Source organism: Sorex fumeus, unplaced genomic scaffold (genome assembly GCF_029834395.1).
Source record: "Sorex fumeus unplaced genomic scaffold, SorFum_2.1 ptg000006l, whole genome shotgun sequence".
Classification (NCBI taxonomy): Eukaryota; Metazoa; Chordata; class Mammalia; order Eulipotyphla; family Soricidae; genus Sorex; species Sorex fumeus.
Window position 1 is genome coordinate 25,740,965 of NW_026606063.1, and position 21,068 is coordinate 25,762,032.

Below are 21,068 nucleotides of genomic sequence, written 5' to 3' on the forward strand. Positions count from 1 at the left end.
AAATGCCTTACCTGCTCTGCTATCGCTCCAGCCTCATATATTGTCCCTTGATCCTGCCTGGAGTGATCCTTGAGCCCAGAGCCAGGACTGAGCACAGTGGAGTATGATCAAAAAACAAAACAAACCAACAGAGCTACATCCACTAAGTCTGTGTTTATTGGGGCTAGTTCAAGGGCAAGTTGCCTCTGAGATGGAAAGGTCAGTCAACCAAAATGTCTCTCTATAAACACAGTGGCCACAGAGGCCCTCAGTAATTGACAATCTCTTAAAAAAAACTAGGTACCAGATCCTTACAAGAGACTGAAAATGATGTTTATAGATGAAACAATACATTGAGATCTGGTAATAAATGATGCAGCCTGGCTAGGCAGAAGGACACCGGGAAAACAAGACTGGTCATGAGTTAATAATTGTAGAAGATGGGAAACAGCCCCAAGGGTAGGCTAGTCCACTATCCCACAGCTTAAACACTCTGTGAAAGAGCATAAACAATGAGACAAAAAAGATCATAAACAATGAGACAAAGGGACGAGAGGACAGCTTGCTCAAACCTGTTCTCTTCCAGGCCTGAGCTGGGGCCCATCCGGAGACTCTAGTTCTCACAACATCTGGAGTCATAGTACAGTGGCATGGCACGTACCTTGCGTGTGGTCGTCCTGAATTTGATCACCAGCCCCTAAGACCCACCAGACATGATCTCTGAGCTCAAATCCAGTAATAAGCCCTGAGCACCACCAGGTAGAACCCCTCTGCCCAACCAAAAAAAAAAAAGTTCTCACAACAAGCCTTTACAAGAGTTAATATATATATTTTTTTCTTTTTGGGTCACACCCAGTGAAGCACAGGGGTTACTCCTGGCTCTGCACTCAGGAATTACTCCTGGCGGTGCTCGGGGGACCTTATGGGATGCTGGGAATCGAACCTGGGTCAACCGCATGCAAGGCAAACGCCCTATCCGCTGTGCTATCACCCCAGCTCCTACAGGAGTTAATATTAACCAGATTCATAATGGAGGAAACTGAGGCTCAGAGTTATCTGGTAGTAAGTTCAAAGGTTACTGCTGAAGATCAAAGTAAGGGTCTAAGTTGACTCTTAGAGACCCCTAATCCTCTGCTGGGCTGCCCGGCCTCCTCCAAGTTCAGTCACCAAGTTCAATCAGTCTCTTCACTTGGTCCCACCTGCCCTGGACTGACTCATCAGGCAGCTTCAGTCTCCAGGTCGCCACTCAGGTCCCCCTCTCACCCCTGCTCCTGCAGCCACTGGGTTGACCCACCAAGACCCACACCAGTACCTTGTCTGTGACAAGGGGCAGTCGCATGCTCTCCAGCTGCCCTCCAGGTTGGCTGAAGACAAAGTGGTGCTCCTTGGACTTGGGGATGATGAAGTGGAGTTGGATCTCCTCTCCTAGCATGGAGTAAGAGAAGGCAAAGGCGTGCAGGGTGGACTCATAGAGCTGGGGTGCAACGGGGGGAAAGGAGGACAGAGCTCGTCATTGGAGTCTGGCATTAACTCCCCGGAAGAACCCAGGCCCAGCATGACATGATGTCACGGAAGCCATTATCCTCCGCCCTAAGCCCTAGCCAGAACCAAGACCCAGTGTGGATGTCCAGGGCTTGTGACTGCACAAACACCCCCGTGGCCATATCCACTCCCGAGCCTGCTCTGGGCCAAATTGTCATCGGGCTTTGCCCACTGACAGTACCCAATGTCATTGTTTCCAGACTCTAGAATTGACCCAGAGGTGTGTGGGTCAATTCCAGCGGAAGCTCTCACAGTGCAGTTTTCACTTTTCTTTCTAACCAATGTATCATTCCATCATAGGCAGCGTGTGAAAAGGCAGAGTAATAAAATAATACGACATATGCACACACATGTCCCACCCCATCCAAGCCCCTCTCACCCCTTTCACTATCACTGATGACCCCAGGAAGTGCTGCTGTCGTCAGCTACATTTATATTTACGGACCCAGAAACTGACACTCTGGGGTCTTGCGACACTTCTTTCCCCAAGTCTAGCGTCATTTCTCACCACCTCCTCTGAATATCCCTGTGCCTGCCCTGTGTGCCGGCGTGATCATCAGCCCCGCTCTGCTCAAGCCACACTCCTGCTTCTCCAGGCGTAAGTCCAGGCATCTTCAACGGAGCCTTCCCAGACCCTCACGGGACCCATCTCTATCCCTGACTTATATAGCTAAGTCATGCCATGTGCTTCCAGAAACATCCAGGACTGTAGCAACTCCTGTACAGGATTATAAAATGCTTTGGGAGCAGATATGAAGAAGTGAATTTAACCTGGGGAGGGAGCCTAGAGGGATGTACCTGGAGAAAGTTCATGAAAATGGTCAGGGGAAGTCTTGAGAGATGAGGGGTATGGGGAGAGAATAGCAGGAGCTGGGGACCCAGCAATGCCAGCAGGGACCTGGGCCATGTTCCTTTGAGCCTTTCAGAGGATCTTGGGGTCAAGGCCTCTGAGGGCCTCTTGATTATGGACCAGACACAGCCTAGTCCTCTACGGGACGGCTTCCCTCTCTCCTAGAGACCCTTCCCTGGATTCTGAGTTCAGAAATAATTTCTTCACTTCCATGCCCAGGTCTGTGACACTGTGCTACCTTTCGGGATTGCCAAGGATGGAGACACATCTATAGTCAGCACACGCTGCCACTCAGAAAGGCGCAACCCTAAGAGAATCACTGTTTCCTGTGCCAGCAACAACCTCCCAGATTATTGATGAGAATGGAGTCTGTAAATATGCCAGGAAGCAAGAACTTCCAGAACATTCCTTCTCCTGCTCCAGAATGAGACATACTGAGGAGAGGGAAACAAAGGCTTGAGTTCAGGTGAAAGGCATCCAGAGAGCTACAGGCAGAGCTCCTGAGCTGTGCGTCCCAGTTCTCACACCTACCTGGTAGCGGGGGTGGAACCCCATGTACTGGTGGCACTGCTCACAGTGGTGGTACGTGTTATAGGCCGCATACTTGGACAGCCGCATCCGGGCAGTCTGACGCCGCATGTAGAGCTCCTCCGGTTTCCGGGACATCTCTCTGTCTGCAAAAAATCCTCAGTGTTAGGGAACAGCAGGAGGCACAGGGAATATTCTCCTTCCTGACTCTCAAAACCACAAGTATTGGAAGGAACTGTGTGAGAAGATTCTAGATGGTGACTGGGGACCAGTGCTTGCAGGGGCCCTGAGGAACATCACTGGTCAGAAACAGCAGCCTCAGAGGACCAGAGAGATACTGCAGTGAGCAGGTCACTTGCATTGCACACAATCAACCCAGGTTCACTGTCTGGTACCACACAGTTCCCCAAGCACCGCCAGGAGAGATGTTAAGCCCAGAGCCGAGAATAAGCCTAAGCATAGTCAAGTGTGACCCAAACAGCTGTCTTCCCCACCAAAGACAAAAACAGAAATGACAGCCTTCCAAATACACAGGCTGTGTTCACTTGTAATGAATACTAAAATTATATGGCTAACACTGTTATATATATACCTGGTATTTTGCCTTTGTTACCGGCAGTATTATAGTACCAGGACAGAACTCAGGGCTCTGCATATGTGAGGCATGTCCTCAATCCACTTCTCCCATCTCTGTTTGTTTGTTTGGTTTGGGCCACACCCAGCAACACTCAGAGATTATTCAGGAATTCCCCCTGGCAGTGCTCAAGGGACCATACGGGATGATGGGGATTAAACCTGGGTTGGCAGCATGCAAGGCAAATACCCTGCCTGCTGTACTGCTCCAGCTCCTCAGAATCCTATTTTTTATGGACTTAAGCTTATTTATTTATTTTGGTTCTTGGGTTACACCCAGTGATGAAGGGGTTACCTCTGGCTCTGTGCTGAGCTTAGGAATCACACCTGATGGAGCTTGGCGGACCATATGGATGCTTGAAATCAAACCTGGGTCAGCCCCATGCAAGGCAAATGCCCTACTGGCTATACTATTGTTCTGGCCCCAGATGGGCTTAAGCTTTAACTGTGATTGATAATTTTTTTTCTTTTTCTTTTTTTTTTTTTGCGGGGGGGGGGGAATGAAGCAGCAAGGTTCTGTCTGACCTTCGCTCTTGATGCTCTGGTGGTGAGAACAAATCAGACTGGCATCCTCATACTTTGGGTCGTGAATAATGTAGTCAAAAGGCATCTTCTTGAACAGTTCCAGGTCTGGCCAGGGGTCATTGAGCTGGAGAGAATGCCACTCGGCCTCTTCTCGAAGGTCTGAACGAAGGACAGAAACACAGAGAAGGGACAGAGAGGATGTGAGAAGGCTTTCAGAAAGATGCCTTTGGGTCCATGGGGTCGAGGGGAAAGTCCACTGTATTTCAACAACTCCTGGCACACACCCCCTCTCAGGGTTGTTCTAATCAGATCTGTGTCTGTTTCGAGAATAATCTTAGACTGTTTCCTATGGGAGGACTTGCTCTTCTGCCCTCACACTAACTTGGACTCCCCCTAGTGTCACTGCTTCCTCCTGTGTCCTGTCCTTCTGAAATATGCCACACTGGTCCTCCCACCAGTGGAAACTCATATAACTTTCTCTTTTGCTTCTATAACTGTGAGTGAGCTGAAAGGGACCTCACCACCACACCTCTAGGAATTCTCTACTTGGTGCTAATATCTATTACCTTACCCCATCCCAATCCAGCAAGATTCATGGTCCAAGTCTCTCTCTGTCTCTGTCTCTGTCTGTCTCTGTCTCTGTCTCTGTCTCTGTCTCTGTCTCTGTCTCTCTCTCTCTCTCTCTCACACACACACACACACACACACACACACACACACACACACACCCCTTGCTATTCACAGGGGAAAAATAAAAGCACCCTGACAAGACCATTGGGAGGAGTTTGACTGTTAACCTGAGATTTCCATCTAGAAAGTTTAAGACAAACGTCACTTGAGAAACTGATTAAAGATGATTTCCAGTCCAGTGTCCCAGTGGACCACTCACTGATATTGATCTCTTCTTCATCGTAAACATCCACTTCTGTCAGTCGAATGAGCATTCGGGACAAAATGCTGAGGAACTGCAGGTAGGCACCCGTCTTCCCAATCTGTCAAGACATTGCAGGTGGCGCCAGTTATCAGGAGGGCTCTAGTTATTCGAGCCAGCACTTCCTAGGCCCCATCAGCACAACACCCACTAGAGCCTCCAACATGCCCCATGGCCCCTCTGCCTTTCATTAAAACTCTCACTTAAATGCCATGAGAGTCCAGTGGATACAGATGTTGAATGGAAACGGGGCAGACAGAAGCACGGCAGGAGGGCAGATGGACACCCACGAGCAGAGGATGTGCCATATTAATCACAGCAAATGCACCTCCAATTTTAACTGGCCCCATTTTTCAAGCTGTCAGCAACAGAATTTATCTCAAGCTGATGAAAGTCTGCCTCAGAAAAATAATAATAAAAACTAACTGCCAATACAGCATTCTTTAGAATCTTGCTGAACTGCAAATTACTCTCCTTGGACTCATTGACATCTAGAGGAAGATAACAAAATTCATTGTGGAAGACAAAAAGTTGGTATCTGTCTTCTCTGAGCCCAGAATGACAATATTTTTCTAATCTTTCTCTTCTTTCTCTCATCACAGAATCCAGCACCAGGCTGGTAATACTGTTGGTCACAGTCTATTTTGATCACAACCTGTTAAACTGGTGCTATTGTTCCAAAAAGAAAAAAAGAAAAAGAAAAAAGAAATGAAAAGGAGCTCCCTTGCACAAGACCGACCCGGCCAACCCGAGTTCGATTCCTCCGCCCCTCTCAGAGAGCCTGGCAAGCTACCGAGAGTATCTTGCCCACACAGCAAAGCCTGGCAAGCTACCTGTGGCATATTCAATATGCCAAACCCAGTAACAAGTCTCACGATGGAGACGTTACTGGGCCTGCTCAAGCAAATCGATGAACAACGGGAGGACAGTGCTACAGTGCTGTTAAACTGGAACCCTGTGGGTTACTCTAGCACCTCTTGCACTACCCCCAAGCAATAAGTCTAGCAATGTCAGGGCCTGGTTCTTCGCAAGTATGTATTCCACAAACACTGGGGAGTGAAAATACAACTGGGAAGCATCAGAGAAAATATCTATAATACATACAATACTGTATCGATTTGCTTGAGCGGGCACCAGTAACATCTCCATCGTGAGACTTGTTACTGTTTTTGTCATATTGAATACACCATGGGGAGCTTGCCAGGCTCTGCTGTGTGGGCAGGATAACTCTCGGTAGCTTGCTGGGTTCTCTGAAAGAGACGGAGGAGTCAAACCCGGGTCGGCCACGTGGAAGGCAAACACCCTACCTGCTGTGCTATCGCTCCAGCCCACATACAATACACAAAGGTTAATGTTTAAAGAATGCCTACAGAGAAATAGGAAAATCAGATGATCTGGGATCCGGTTTCTAAAACTGAGGGGGGCAACCTCATATGGACTCATGAAAAAACATGACAACAGTAAAAGATTTCAGAGTGGGCAATTGCCAAAACTTAATTCAAAGTCAATGACATAATAAATTCAAGGTGTTCCAGGCAGTGTTCACCCAGGCTGAGAAGGGGTGAAAGAAAGGGACCGGGAGTGAAAAAAGTTTAAGCAACTCTGTCTAGAGGTTCAAACCACTGTACAAGAGTTACCAATGAGTGGGGTGAGGAGACAGTACAGGGACTGGGGCACAAACTTTGCAAGACACGAGTCTGATCCAGGTTTAATACCTGCCAACACGTGGCCACACCCTCAAGCACGGCTGGGTAGCTCTGAAGGCCCCATGTGGAGGGCACATGCACACACATAGGGATTTTTATCTCATTATCTCACTGTATATGACACTACAGAGATATTATCCTATAAGCTGTCCTGTTGAGGTTTTGGTTGTAGTAGTGCCAGGAATCAAACCCAGATTTCAAAACCTGGACACAGAAGGCAGTTGCTTTATCACAAAGCTACATCCCCAGCCCTTGATATTTTAAACACTTCTGAGACATTTCAAGGTTGGAAGAGCAAGACTCTGTCAAACCTTCTATGGCTGAATTATGCAATAGTTGTGCCCAAATTTATTCAACCACCTTGACCAATGGAAATGAAGTCACTTCCAATTTGTTTGTCTACCGTTCTAAACTCCTCTCTGCCCCTCTCAGAGAGCCTGGCAAGCTACCGAGGGTATCTCGCCCGGACAGCAAAGCCTGGTAAGCTACCCGTGAGGTATTCGATATGCCAAACACAGTAACAACAAGTCTCACAATGGAGATGTTACTGGGCCCGCTCGAGCAACTCGATGAACAACGGGAGGATAGTGCTACTGTTCTAAACAGCACTGACATGAGCATCTGTTCAAGTATATATACATCTGCGTATCTGCACGCATCTGTATGTATATATATATATATATTTGTATATATATATATATATATATCTGTCTACATATGAACTAAGGGAGAGGGCTGAAAGTGAACATGCCAAGTCATGAGTCAGACATCCTGAATGCAGCCATGTTGATGACATGATAAAGGCAGCAGGAACATTCAACACATGCATTCTACAGGCCCGCTGATTCCCCAGCCCCACCCTCATGTCCCCCAAGGATGTTCCCAATTCTGGGGTATAGGGAGTATGCTCTTCATTTTTCCATGAGCTTGCCAAGGCCAGAGAGGATATTTGCCTTGCACGCGGCCAACCCGGGTTTGATTCCCAGCATCCCATATGGTCCCCTGAGCACCGCCAGGAGTAATTCCTGAGTGCAGAGCCAGGAGTAACCCCTGAGCATTGCCGGGTGTGACCCCCCCCAAAAAAACAGGGAAATTTGGGGGCTAAAAATACTTTGTATGGTGCTGAAGCCATAGGACAGTGGGAAGGGTGCTTGCCTTGCACCGGCTGGCCTAGGTTCAATCCCCAGCATCCCGTAGAGAGTGCATGCACTCAGGCTGCTTCTGCCTGCAGAGCCCTTCTGCAGAGAACTGAGCAGCTCTCCCTCCAGTGCCCTTCAAACACTCCCGGGGAGCCAGCCCCAGGCATGTGGCCAGGAAAAGCAGCGATGCTGATGTCCCCCCACCACTTATTGGTTGTCCAGCACTGAACTGAGGGTCCCAGCTTTTTTGCGAGGACAGTAGGAGCAACCCCCCTGCTGGCCTCGATGACCAAGTGTGCTCAAATGGGAAACACAGGATCAAAGTCACAGGGGTGAGCAGCACCCACAGAGAAGCCCCTCAGCCCACCCTCCCACATCATGCAAAGGAGGAAACTGAGGCCAGAGCCTAGCAGTGACCCCATACCCCACCCACCTGCCTACTGGCGCCAAGAGCCTGCCTCAGGGCCATGGGATGGACAAAAATGGATTAGAGGATGTGGGGGTAGGGGGTGGAAACACCCAGCAATGCTCAGGGGTGACTCCTGGCTCTGCACTCAGGAATCAGTCCTGGCAGTGCTTGGGGGCCCGTATGGGATGCCGGAGATCCAACCTAGGCCAGCCGCATGCAAGGCAAGCACCTTCCCCACCGTACTATGGCTGTCAGCACCATAGAGAGTACTTTTAGCCCCAAACAGTCCCCCCCTTTTTTTTAAATATTTTTTTTCTTTTTGGGTCACACCTGGCGATACTCAGGGGTTCCTCCTGGCTCTGCACTCAGGAATTACTCCTGGTGGTGCTCAAGGGACCATACAGGATGCTGGGAATCAAACCCGGGTCAGCCTCATGCAAGGCAAACACACTACCCACTGTATACTATTGCTGAAGCCCCACCTAAATGTTCCCTCTGAGCATAAACACAGCCCCCTGCCACCCATCCCCCCAAAGGCTGAGGCCACAGTGGGGGTTGCCCACCTGGGGAGGCCCGCTGAGCAGCAGCCTGCGTGGGTGGAAGCTGTCCACACGGCCCTCGGCGCGGTTGCCGTAGTCCATGTGGCTGGGCCGGGGCACCGTCCACTGCCGGTAGTAGAGGGACTGCTCCGTGGACGTCATGGTCTTGCTGAGCAGGGGCCGGAAGGAGCTGGCCCACATGACCGAGTGGGAGGGCAGTAGCGAGGCGGCCTTGGGCAGGCCGCTGCTGTCAGTGGCGGTGACCATGTCGTACACCAGCTTGGGCAGGAAGACGATGGGCGGCTGCTGGCAGGCCTTGGTCAGGGAGCAGCGCGGAGCCTGCAGCATCAGTGAAGACGACGACGAGCCTGAGGAGGAGAACTGGGCCGAGGGTGGTGGGACAGACAGCTGGACGCTCTTCTGGCTGAGTTTGAGGCCCGGGTCAGGCTGGGGGGCCAGCCCGGGGCTGTGCCTGCTGATGACCGGTGGCCCCTGGCTCACTCGGAGCCGCTGCCTCTCACCGGGGGCCCTGGGCTCCTCGGAAGGGCCGGAGGGCGGTGGGGACCTAGCCTGTTCCCCCTGAGGGGCACCCCCAGGCTGGGCTGAGGACTCGCTGCAGAGTGCTGAGCCTGCAAAGAGACAGACCTGTCAGCCACCCCAACACCAGCCACCGCAACCTGTCACTGTCCCCTCTTCCTGCAAATTACCCAAACTGGAGAATGACCCTTCACACAGTCCTGTAGCTACAGGACATGGCGAAGCCCAGATGTGCCAAGGGGAAAACTGGTCTGACACACACGGTCTGACCTGACTCCCAGCCCCAGAATGGGAGGACAGTAAGAACAAACCCTTTACTGGCCTTGAGGACCAAGTGTGCTCACATGGGAAACACAGGATCAAAGTCACAGGGGTGAGCAGCACCCACAGAGAAGCCCCTCAGCCCCCCCTCCTCCATCATGCAAAGGAGGAAACTGAGGCCAGAGCCTAGCAGTGACCCCATACTCCATCTACCTGCCAGGAACCCCTGAGCATCACACACAGAATTTTGCACACAGCTTCCAAAATCCACCCCCTGCCCCCATGCAGTCCCCCAACCTCAACTACTCCCAAACCCTCAGCAGCAGCTCAACAGACACTTGGCTTCCCTCCAGGGGTCTCCGAGAATGTCTCATCCCCCTATCAGGTCACTGGGCTCAAATCTCACTTCTGCAATCAGTTTGTTTCTCATTCAAATTCTGCTCTACTCATCCAGATTAGTACACCTGGATCCCGTCTCAAACCACTGACCCATCATGGCAGAAGCCAAGATGGGAACCGTGGGTCCTCCAGTAGCTACCCGCTCTCCCTGACAGAAACCACGGCAAGAGTCAAGGTGAGGAGGGTCAGTGGACACACAGACACAACACCCCAGACTCTGCCTTCTCTATCACTCCAGTCACAAAAGCCCTGTGCGCTGGGCTGTTCCTCAGGGCTGTCCCGACCAGAGATTCCCCAGAAGGCAGGACAGAGAGCCCAGTGCATCCCCTCTGGGTGACAGAACTGAGGACAGATGCTCAGCACCTTCCCAGCCAGACACGCGGTCCCCGCAAGGACTCTGCAGCCTGTGTAGCACCTGTCTCGGCGGGAGTGGGGCCAATGTCGTCTCCCCTCAAGTAGGAGTCTAATGTGAGAGGTTGTGTTAACAGAATGACAGGAAAGCCTGTGAGGAACCCAAGCATCTGGCCTGAAGGGACTGGGGGCAGAGGGGCCCAAAGGACAGAAAAGAGGTATGAGCTCCCCAAAGGGTAGGCTCAGGGAACCCCAAAGTCTTCACCCACTTCCAGGAGTTGGTGAAAGCAGCCTCTCGGGCTGGGCCAGGGAGAGGGACACCCAACAACGGCCTTTCCTCTCCCTCTTTCCCCAGAGCAAGTCGGTCCAGGAGTCTGTCAGCCTCTGAAGACCGAGCTCATGGTTTCTAGGTCTCCCCCGGGAAGCAGTCTGATTTGTGTCATGGCGGCCAAGCCAAGCCTCTCTGGGCCTCTATTTCCTCATCTCTGAAACGCAGCTGAGGCCCTCAAATCAGCCTCTTCCTCAGAGACCTCTAAGGGCCTCCCGAGAAATCCTCAGTCGGAAAAACACCTCGCCTGACAGAGAATTCCAGGAGCAGAGGTTGGCAGGCAACCAGGTCTGTGACCCTCAAATCTTCTAGAAAGTTGTTAGGCAAGAGTGGCCTAACACTCTTACACCCCGCCCCCACCCCTGTGGTCTGGGCTCCTCTGCACTCCTGGTCCTCAGACCCCTTGGTTGTTGGACTCACGCATGGGTCAGTGTTGGGTCTCATCTCTTTCTCTACCCGTGTATCCCCCGCCTGTCTCACGGCTGCCCCAGGTCTGTGTGAGGTGAGGGAAGGAGAGGGGACACCACAGACAGCCCCAGATGCCTGAGGACTCTGACCTCACAGCCTAGCTCTGACCTGAGCCAGGCCTAGACTGCACCCCCGCCCACCACTCGCTGAGGAGTTCTGAGTTTTAGGGTGTTTTCATGCTTGCATGGAACATTTCCTCCACTAGGCCTGAAGGCTGCTGTCCCCACCGGAGACAACTCATTCCTTCTTTTGGCACAACCATAGGGCTTTGGGTAAGAACGTTTGGCCTTGAAGAAGGCAGCCTGCCCAGAGGAACCACCGAGCGGAATTGCTCAGGCGCTGTGAACTCCCTGAGCACATTCACGTGACCGTCCACAGCCCAGTTCCAACAGAAAGGTTCTGACATAAATGCATCTCACAAGGGCAGGTCCCCCCTTACTTTGGTCCCCCAGGTAACACAGAGGATGGCACGGGGGACAGGGAGACAACGCTCACATCCACACTCCCTCCACCCAAGAGCACCTGGCCCCAGAAGCTTGCTTGCCTTTCCCCCCTCTGGATTCCCATGTCTCCTTCCCTCTTCCTCAAGCGCTTCTGCTCCCCTGGGGGGCTGCTCTGTCACTATAGCCACTCCCAAAAGCCCAAGTAACTGTCACTGGCCCTCATGGTTCAACCCAAGACTTTTTTTTTTTTTTTGCTTTCTGGGTCACACCTGGTGATGCACAGGGGTTACTCCTGGCTCTGCATTCAGAAATCACTCCTGGCGGTGCTCAGGGAACTATATGGGATGCTGGGAATTGAACCTGGGTCGGCCGCGTGCAAGGCAAATGACCTACCCATTGTGTTATCTCTCCAGCCCCACAAAGACTTCTTATTCCCATGGCAACATGCCCTATTAGAAAAGTCCAGGTCTTCCGATGCCCTGTTTTCTTCCCAGTTCTAGGTGAAAATAAGGGATCTCTTTCCCTCCTCCAAATCTCTCAGCAAAATTAGCGCTAACGGTGAGCTCGCTCCCCTAGACTTACTGGATGCTTTAGAGGAGAGTGAGGAAGAGGCCGAGTCGTGGGAGCAGGACCTTTCCCTCTTCATGGGACTCCTCTTCTCCGAGGTGGAACCTGCATCAAAACACACACGCGGACAGTGCCTAGTAAACATTGCTCCTTATGTCCAAGATGTACTTTACGCCTATCACACCTCTCTCCATCTGCCCATCCATTTCATTCTTCCGTTCATCCATCTGCCCAAGCGTCCACCCACCTACCCAACCATCCATCAACCCACCCACCCATCCATCATCCATCTGCTCATCTGTCCATCCTCCATACATCCATCTGCGCCCATTTGTCCATCTACCCATGCATCAACCAAACCACCCGCTCATCCATCTACCCACCCACCATCCATCTATCATCCAACCATCTTCCCGACCCTCCACCTGCCCAACCAATCCATCCAGCTGCCATCTTCCAGAGGCCCCCTCTGAAGGGGCACTGAGGAGAATGAAAGGAGAAGGGGCAGGCCAGCAAGGCACTCACATGCTCTCACTGTTTGGGGGATCACACACCAACAGCTAAAGCTACAAAATGGTGTGAGGAGCACAAAGAGAGGGGCTGGGACCCCAAGGGCCAGGTTCCTGCCGAGCGCAGGAAAGCTGGAGACCGAGACTTCCTGGAAGAGGAGACACCTGACCCGAGTGCTGAAAGGTCACCAAGGATTTCCAGGCGAGGCACAGGGAAGAGACCTTGGAGTTGGAGAGATTGTACAGTGGGTAAGGTACAGCAGGTAAGGCAAAACTTGCCTTGCACAGGGCTAACCCACATTCAATCTCTGGTACCCTATATAGTCCCCCAAGCATTGCCAGGAGTAATTCCTGAGCTCAGAGCCAGGAGCAACCCCTGAGCACTGTCAGGTAAGTCCCCACCCCTCTACCCCCCCCCCCAAAAAAAAAGGGAGAGGGAGCCCAAGAGCATCTGTGTGTGCCAGAGATGACAAGGACAGCACATGCCCAGGGGACCCTAACATGCGGAGTGTGACCAGGAGCACAGGGGGTGGTGTGGGGCCTGGAGATCTGAGGGGAACAGTGGGACATTAATGCCAGGAGGGTGAGCTCATGCCTCCAGCAACAGTCTAAGGGGCGGGGGGGGGGATGCTGAATGTGGCTGGCCCCGTGGAAGAGCAGTGAGCCATTCTCATGGGGCTGGAACTGTGACAGTGCAGGTGGGTGTGCCCACACCCACCTCTCTTCACTACCCCACGCCCACACACACTTTCTGTGTTGTGTTAAGAGCTTTTGCTTTTCACTCTCCTGTCGACCACAGTTGTGCCCCGCTCTGCCTCACGTGTCCTATGAACGACACCGCGTTGGATTTTTAAAGGGCCTGCAGGAGAGGGTGGTCTGTTTTCATCCATCTCAGTAATGGGCAGTCGATTCCATTACAGTGAATCCATTAGGCCCATTCATGGAGAAAAAATAAACTCCTTCACCTGGCCCAAATTCCACCGATGATTTCAATAAAGCCCGAGCCCCACCCCCCCCACCAAAATATTTTCTTCGTCTTCTTCGTCATTTAAAGAATTGTATAGGCAGGATCTATTTCCATTTTCCAATGCCACAAAAAAATGTTAGGGGGGGGTCAACAAAGGATTCACTGTTTCTTTTTTTTTTTTTTTTTGCGGGGGGGTGTCACAACTGTGATGCACGGGGGTTACTCCTGGCTCATGCACTCAGGAATTACTCCTGGCAGTGCTCAGGGGATCATATGGGATGCTGGGAATCGAACCCGGGTCGGCCGCGTGCAAGGCAAACGCCCTACCCGCTGTGCTATCACTCCAGCCCCAATGTGTCTTTCAAAGAGTATCTAGCTAGTTCTCTTCTGGGCACCACACAGGGCCCCGGGTGCCATGCTGTGCTGGAGACAGCCCCCAACCCAACCCCCCAGACAAGTCCAGGTAGCCCCAGATCAGGAGGTGCGGGCCCCGTGGGCGAGGTGGCTGGAGCTGGCAGGCCCCCCTCACCTTCCGTCACCAGCTCCTCATCCTCGTTGTCGGTGCTGCTCAGCTTCTCGGCATCACTCTCCAGCGCCTCGCCCCGGGCACCCTTCTCCAGGGGCGCCTCGTTGCTCACAAAGTAAGCGGCCAGGCCGAGCTCCTGCTCCAACGCGGTGCGCACCAAGCAGGAGGAGTTAATCAGACGCAGGTCGCAGTACCGCAGAGACCTGGGGCACACAGAAGCCGGGGCTGAGCGCCTCTTCACAGAGGCCCCGTCTGCCTCACGTGGTCTGGACAGCAGTGCGCCCAGACGGGAAGGCAGATGGCCATGCTGTGAGGTCTGACAGGAACGTGGGGCGGGCACCTGCTTCTAGTTAGCGCTCAGCCACATGCAATCCAGAGCCTGACTTGCATGCGCCCCACCCTTTCCAGGGAGAGAATCTTCCAGAAGTTGTGCAACTTCTTAGATGCTCAGATTTTTCCGCCCCCCACGTTCAGTGGAAAGCTGGGAAGAATATTCATTACATCTAAGTGACTTGATGTGAGAATTCTACGGAATAAATGGACATTTACTCAATTAATATTTAAAATGCATCTGGGACTGTGAAGAACCTAGGAAATAAGGGTGAGCAAGGCATCGCCATATGGGAAACGAGGTCAGCTCAGGTCTGGGAGGACAGACCAGGAAGTAAGAAATATCTGGGAGCAAGCACCAAGGAAAGGCCCTCGGTCAGTGGTGGAGACAGCTGAGAGCTTGGAAGAAGGCGGATGCGGGTTCCAGTGTAGCTCACGGAACCACCTTGACCTCAGACAGATGCTGTTCATGTGCCCCTTTGGCATACACAATAGATGTAGGCACCTCTGCTACGGGCAGCTGAGACTGTTCAGAGGCTAGCATGTGCTTGTCACGGACAGGTACACGCTTGCTGACATTTAAAACAGAGTCCCATGCTGGCTCCGTCTTAAAGATGTTGAGGCATTAGGCACGGTGGGATGGGGGGAATGGGGGGTGGGAGGGATACTGGGATCCGTGGTGGTGGGAAATGGGCACTGGTGGAGGGATGGGTATTTGATCACTGTATAATTGAAACCCAAGCACAAAAATCTGCAAGTCTACAACTGTACCTCATGGTGTCTCACTAATAAAACTTGAAAAAAAAAAGATGTTGAGGCATGAAGGAATGAATCCAATGTGACATAGCATCCCCAAAGGGCAAACATTATGGAGCCCCTCGGTTGGGTCTCTGACTATGCTGTGAGCAGGGGTCCCTCAAGGGGAACAGCCAGACCCATCTCTGGAAGTCTCTGTACCTCCTTCAGTCGCTGGGGACCACTGGAACAACACATTTGCCCCATCTATACCGAGAGTAACATGGAATCAAGCCGACGAGGGGTCTAGTACCTGCCTCAGAGAGGCAGGAGCCTGGTGTTGGCCCTGCTGTTTCCTTACACCAGAAGAGGTGATTAGAGGCCTCCAGCACTTCTCATGGCTGCTCAGGTGATCTGCAACAGCCAGCCTGACACCACTGGCTCAAGTGACTAACTTTCTGGAAGCCTAGTGACCCATTTGAGTGCCGTGTGGCTGTAATAGCCCCAGAGACAGTGCCCAAATGGAAGAACTTTTCCTTCTAAGCATCATTAGCCAATTCCCCTCCCTTCCCAGAAGCCCTCCACACCAGGAGAGACAGACTCGCCAGCACACCTGGGCACCAGCAGCAAAGTAACCCACTTATCCCTCACCAAGTCCCAAGACAATTCAGTATTTCTCAAATGGAGCAGACATCCATAACACAAAGTGGCACCGCGACTCGTCACGTCACGGTAAGAAGCTGAGCAAGGCATTGAACCCCTATTCCAGAGACAGGACCCCTCCCCACACACTCAAAGGCTGCTGGCCCCCATATCTGAAGGAAAGTTGTCCTGGCCTCAAATCCATTTGCTGGATGTAAGATACGGGTCTATTATTGTGGCTAACGCCACCTATTGTTGGGCAGCGGAATGACACACCCCTTCCACTCACCTTGGTAAGGATTCCCCCTGCGGGTCCATCCCACTGAAGATCAGGATGCAAGGGAGGCCCTCCAACTCCAGGTAAGTCTGAGGTCTCCACTCCGCATCCTCAATTTTCTGCCACATCTGCAGGTAATTAAAGAGACACAAAGTCCTAAGACTCCTGCTGGGAGACCTTGATTTCCTACTGATTTAACACCTGCAACACGTCCTCTGCTTGAAAAGGTGAGTTCTTGATTCTGTAAATAAACCCATTCCCAACATCCCCAGCTGTGTGCAATACTGCCTGGCATATATCCACCACACAAGAAATAACTCCTACATCGATTCTTCCAGAGAAAGCCCAGGGCCCCAGCTGCTTTTCTCTTCTTTTACCCTGTAATCTCAATCGTGGATCTCTGCCTTTCACTCGTAATTCCTTCTAACTAATTCTTTCAAAATCTTCCCTCTGAATCTCTCTTTCTGTATGCTTCATCACCTATAAATTTTGTGAGAAACTATTATGGACCAGGAGCTGTGCTCATGTGGATGGCTGAGATCTGCAGGGAGGCTCTCCACACTCTAGGAGGAAGCGGGTGACAGGTAGGTGAATGATTTGTGGGAGGAGTCGGGGAGTTTCAGATGCGGGGGGAGGGGGTAGCTTCCTGACAGAGGGAAAGACATGGAGTTGAAAGTTATAGACAGATGAGTACTAGGTGAAGAAAAAACCACACCCACAGGAAAAAAAAACTTGTATGGAGAAAATGGGGGGCAGGGAAGTATTGAAGACTATGATTGGTCATTTTACAGACCCTTCCTTGCATTAGAGTACACACAATCTGACGGGTCAACTCGCAAACTCTCATTTACAAAGACTATAATCAGGGGCTGGAGTGATAGTACAGCGAGTAGGGCGTTTGCCTTTCATGAGGCTGACCTGGGTTCGATTCCCAGCATCCCATATGGTCCCGTGAAGACCGCCAAGAGTAATTCCTGAGTGCATGAGCCAGGAGAAACCCCTGTGCATCGTTGGGTGTGACCCAAAAAGAAAAATAAAAGAATAACCAATCAGATAGAAGCAACAGCTAAGGGGTGAGGAGTTGGATAAGCTCCGGTTTCTATAGAATGAATGGAATTATTAACAGTTGTTGTCTTAGTCCTGAAGATTTCCTGCTGAGCTCTACTTCCCAAATGGGCTGTAAATAAGGAGCCACACTGAAGACATCTAGTGGTCAGTGTGCTTCTCTAATGCATAAGAACACAAAGGAAAGTGAGATAGGCTGAAACACCCTTTTTTTCGGGGGGGGGGGGCTTTCTTGGGTCACACCCAGTGATGCTCAGGGCTTACTCCTGGCTCTGCACTCAGAAATTACTCCTGGCGGTGCTTGAGGGAGACCAAATGGGATGCCGGGGATCGAACTGGGGTTGGCTGCATGCAAGGCAAATGCCCTACATGCTGTTCTATGTGGGATGCCGGGGATCGAACCGGGGTTGGCTGCATGCAAGGCAAATGCCCTACATGCTGTTCTATGGCTCCAGCCCCAAGGCTGGCACACTTCTACCCCAATGTTTGAAAGAACAAGACTTGTGCTCTGGGGGATCACTGAGGATGTTTATAAGTAACTCGACACCAACAGATGCAGGAGGGAAGACAGTGGAGTGTGGAGAGGGAAGCCAGTTCAGCTGCGCCTGGAGGCTGCACAGACCTCCTCGCCAGCTCCCTGACCCCTTACACCACCACGCCCACCTGCTCTCCCGCGGCTGCTCTGCTCGGCACTCCCTTCCCGACCCCCGAGACCCACCTTGAGCTGCTTCACGAAGTGCTTCCCCACAGTGATGCCTGAGCTGGGGTTGCCCAGGATGATCTCAAAGTGCTCCTCCAGCGCCAGCCGCGCCCGCACATGTGCCAGGCGCTCGTAGGCCACAGCGGCCAGTGGCGAGCAGGGGACCCGCAGCAGCACCATGAGCCCGTGGCCGCAGGGGCACTGCTTGGGGGAGTTGATGAGGTTCTGGGTGATCTCCAGCGTCTCCACCGATGTGTAATTCTTCATCTGCGAGAGGCCACTCACGGCCATCATGGCAGCTGCGTAGTGCTGCACCAGCACAAAAGTCCTGATCACCGCGCTGTGCAGGCGGGGGAACCTACAAGGAACAGAAGGCATGAGTGATGGGGCCAGTGGGATCCTGCAGTTCCTGAGGCCACCTGTGACCCTAGACACGAGGGAGCCTGCCACGACACAGAGGGTGTGAGCCTGGGCTCATGTGGAGACCTGCAGTCAACAGGGAGAACACGTATGAGCCCAGGAACCTGGATATGCAGCGGAGAGAGCACAGGGCTGGGCCAAGGACCCCGGGAGGCTCCCGGAGGAGGAAGACCTTCTAGATAACAAAGCAGCCCGAACCAGAGCCACTGTGAGCACGGGTGACTCCCGGATTACAAATGAATCATTTCTTTAGGAAGCAAGCCATGTGCAACCTGACACGGAGTCCTTAGAATCGAATGATGAACTGTCATGTCACTTCCACTTAGGAAGCAAATGCATCAATCCCGTGTCACTGGTGATTCTTTGTTTTCCAGGACCTGCCTGTAAGGAGCTGCTCAATGAACATTTGCGCAAAAACTCAAAATCAATGCCTATTGACTGACTTCGTCTCTAATGGACTCTCTGGATAGTTCCTTGAGTTAGGCAATGGGTCCCAGGTTCCCACTGGAAATAGGAGAATTACCAGCAATCAGGGTGTAAACGCAGAGCTGAGACACGCCACTGCATGCATTTCCCTTTAGCAGTGCAACAGAAACGAAACTAAATGTGGTCCCAGCTGATGGACTTATAACCCAGAGCACAACCAGACCAGGAATCTCTGGTTTTGCTGCCGAGACCAAGTGAACAAGGTGTCTCCAGGCCAAAGTGGGGACCATTCCCACAATCACCCACGGTCCAGAGCAACTCTGGAAAGCCCTCATCACTGTGGGTCACTGGGCATTTCTTGGCAGGAATAAACAAACAGGCATGCATGTCATAGGTGTTTAGGTGGAATGAGTTCCTTGATTCAGAGGCTTTGGGGTGCCAAGGCCATTATCCATATACAAAGACAAGATCCCCAAATTTGCTGTTTTCTCTAAGACTCATTGCTATCCACTGTGAACGGCCTGTAAAACGCTTGTGTGCAGACTTTCTGTGGTTTCAGAGGGATGGCCAATTTGTCCTGTGAGTGGGGTTCTGCCTGGGCTCCCAGCAGAGCTGAGGGTAGGCATGTCCCATCCCATCGAAGATGGGAGAAGAGGCTTCTAAGTGGCACCGTGTTCACATGTCATGTTCTCATGTCAAGTCACCCCCATGACAGGAGCAGTCATGCTGTGCAAGGAGGCGGTGTATTGCATGCTCTCTCTCTCTCTCTCGTTCTTTCTCTCTCTCTCTCTCTCCTCTTCCCTGTCTCTCTATCTCTCTGTCTCTCTCTCCCTCTTCCTCTCCTTCCAGTTCATGGGACAGAGCAAGGTAATCTTTGGGCTACTAGAGACCCCTTTTTAGTGTGTTTGGATTTTGTTTGGGGCTACAACCCAGCAGTGATGTAGGGGGTGGTAGTGGCCTCAGGCACCATTGGGGGTGGCTGTTTGTTTTCTTTTATAATTAAAAAAAGGGAAAGGGCATTCCTAGTGATGCTCAGAGGTTACTCCTGGCTCTGCACTTAGGGATCAGTCCTGGACCACACAGAATGTCATGGAGCAAACTTGTGTCAGCTGCATGCAAGGAAAATGTCCTGCCTACTGTACTATCTCTCCAGCCCCTCTGTTTTGTTATTGTTTTAAAAAGCTGGTTTTTAGGGGTACAATGAGAATTATTTTTTTTTTGAAAAGCAAGTGATACGCCAAGTTAAGTCTGAAAAACTCTGACCCAAATGGATTAGAGGCTTTTAGGACAGTTCCTGTTCCCACCTCCCATGTGGAAACCACCACATGGGAGCCTGCAGGGGACTTGCTTTGACGGCTCATTCTCAGAAGGGGTAAAGACAGTTACAGACTACAGCCTAACTTGGGCTTCCCTGTCAAAGTTTAAAAATGACTTCAAATGATTCAACTATTTCCAAGCAATTTTGCTCTCACCCAGAAGATTTATAGAAATGTATGCTCTTCCACACAAGGTAAAATTGTCAGTATCTGACATCAACTCAAGATCACCAGATATGTAAAGAGAAAAATAAGAGTTCAGAGCATGGACAAGGAAAAATCAATTCATAAAAACTGACTCATAAATGATATGGGTGAAAAAATTAGTAGACCAACGAATTAAAATATACTAACTATATTTCATGTTTAAGAAGTTAGAGGAAAGACTGGCCATGTTAAGTAGCAAACTAACGATCTTTAAAAGAAACCGATCAGGGCTGGAGCGATAGTACAGTGGGTAGGGCATTTGCGTTGCATGTGGCCGACCCAGGTTAAATCTCCGGCATTCCATATGGTTCCCCAGCACTTCCAGGAGTGATTCCTGAGTGCAGAGCCAGGAGTAACCCCTGAGCATCACTTGGTGTGAACCAAAAGGCAAAAAAAAAAATAATTAAAAAAAAGAAAAGTGATTATGTGTGTGAGATAAAAGCCAGCAGGTCTGAGAGAGATGAGGAACTGGGCCCTGAATTCTCATACATCTTCACTAAGCATCTGACCTTGCCCTCCAGCTCCCTTAGGTGGGTTTAGGGATGAAGATCTGTCCTGGGAATGATCATCAGTCTTTTCTTGGGATTTTTGCACTATAAAAAAAAGAATCGTTTGGCTTCTGGAAGATGGAAAGAACAGGTGAAATTCAGAAACAATATATACACATAGGAAATATCTTTCAAAAGTCGGACATAGGGATAGTACAGTGGGTAGGGGTTTGCCTTGCATGCAGCCGACCCAGGTTCAATCCCCGGCCTCCCAAATGGTCTCCCCAGCACCGCCAGGAGTAATTCCTGAGTGCAGAGCCAGGAG

At 51.4% G+C, this 21,068-nt stretch overlaps 1 protein-coding gene across 2 annotated transcripts in view; it reads right to left on the reverse strand.

The window, feature by feature from the left end:
* GREB1 (growth regulating estrogen receptor binding 1) overlaps positions 1-21,068 on the reverse strand; it is a 154,805-nt gene that overhangs the window by 11,685 nt on the left and 122,052 nt on the right. For both annotated transcript variants that reach the window (XM_056128477.1, XM_056128469.1), the window contains exons 18-26: positions 17,905-18,244; positions 16,134-16,249; positions 14,141-14,340; positions 12,151-12,240; positions 8,806-9,410; positions 4,947-5,049; positions 4,058-4,216; positions 2,903-3,045; positions 1,292-1,453 (exon numbers count right to left, since the gene is read on the reverse strand). In XM_056128477.1, coding sequence (XP_055984452.1) covers positions 1,292-1,453; positions 2,903-3,045; positions 4,058-4,216; positions 4,947-5,049; positions 8,806-9,410; positions 12,151-12,240; positions 14,141-14,340; positions 16,134-16,249; positions 17,905-18,244 — 1,918 coding nt within the window. The remainder of the gene's footprint in view (positions 1-1,291; positions 1,454-2,902; positions 3,046-4,057; positions 4,217-4,946; positions 5,050-8,805; positions 9,411-12,150; positions 12,241-14,140; positions 14,341-16,133; positions 16,250-17,904; positions 18,245-21,068) is intronic.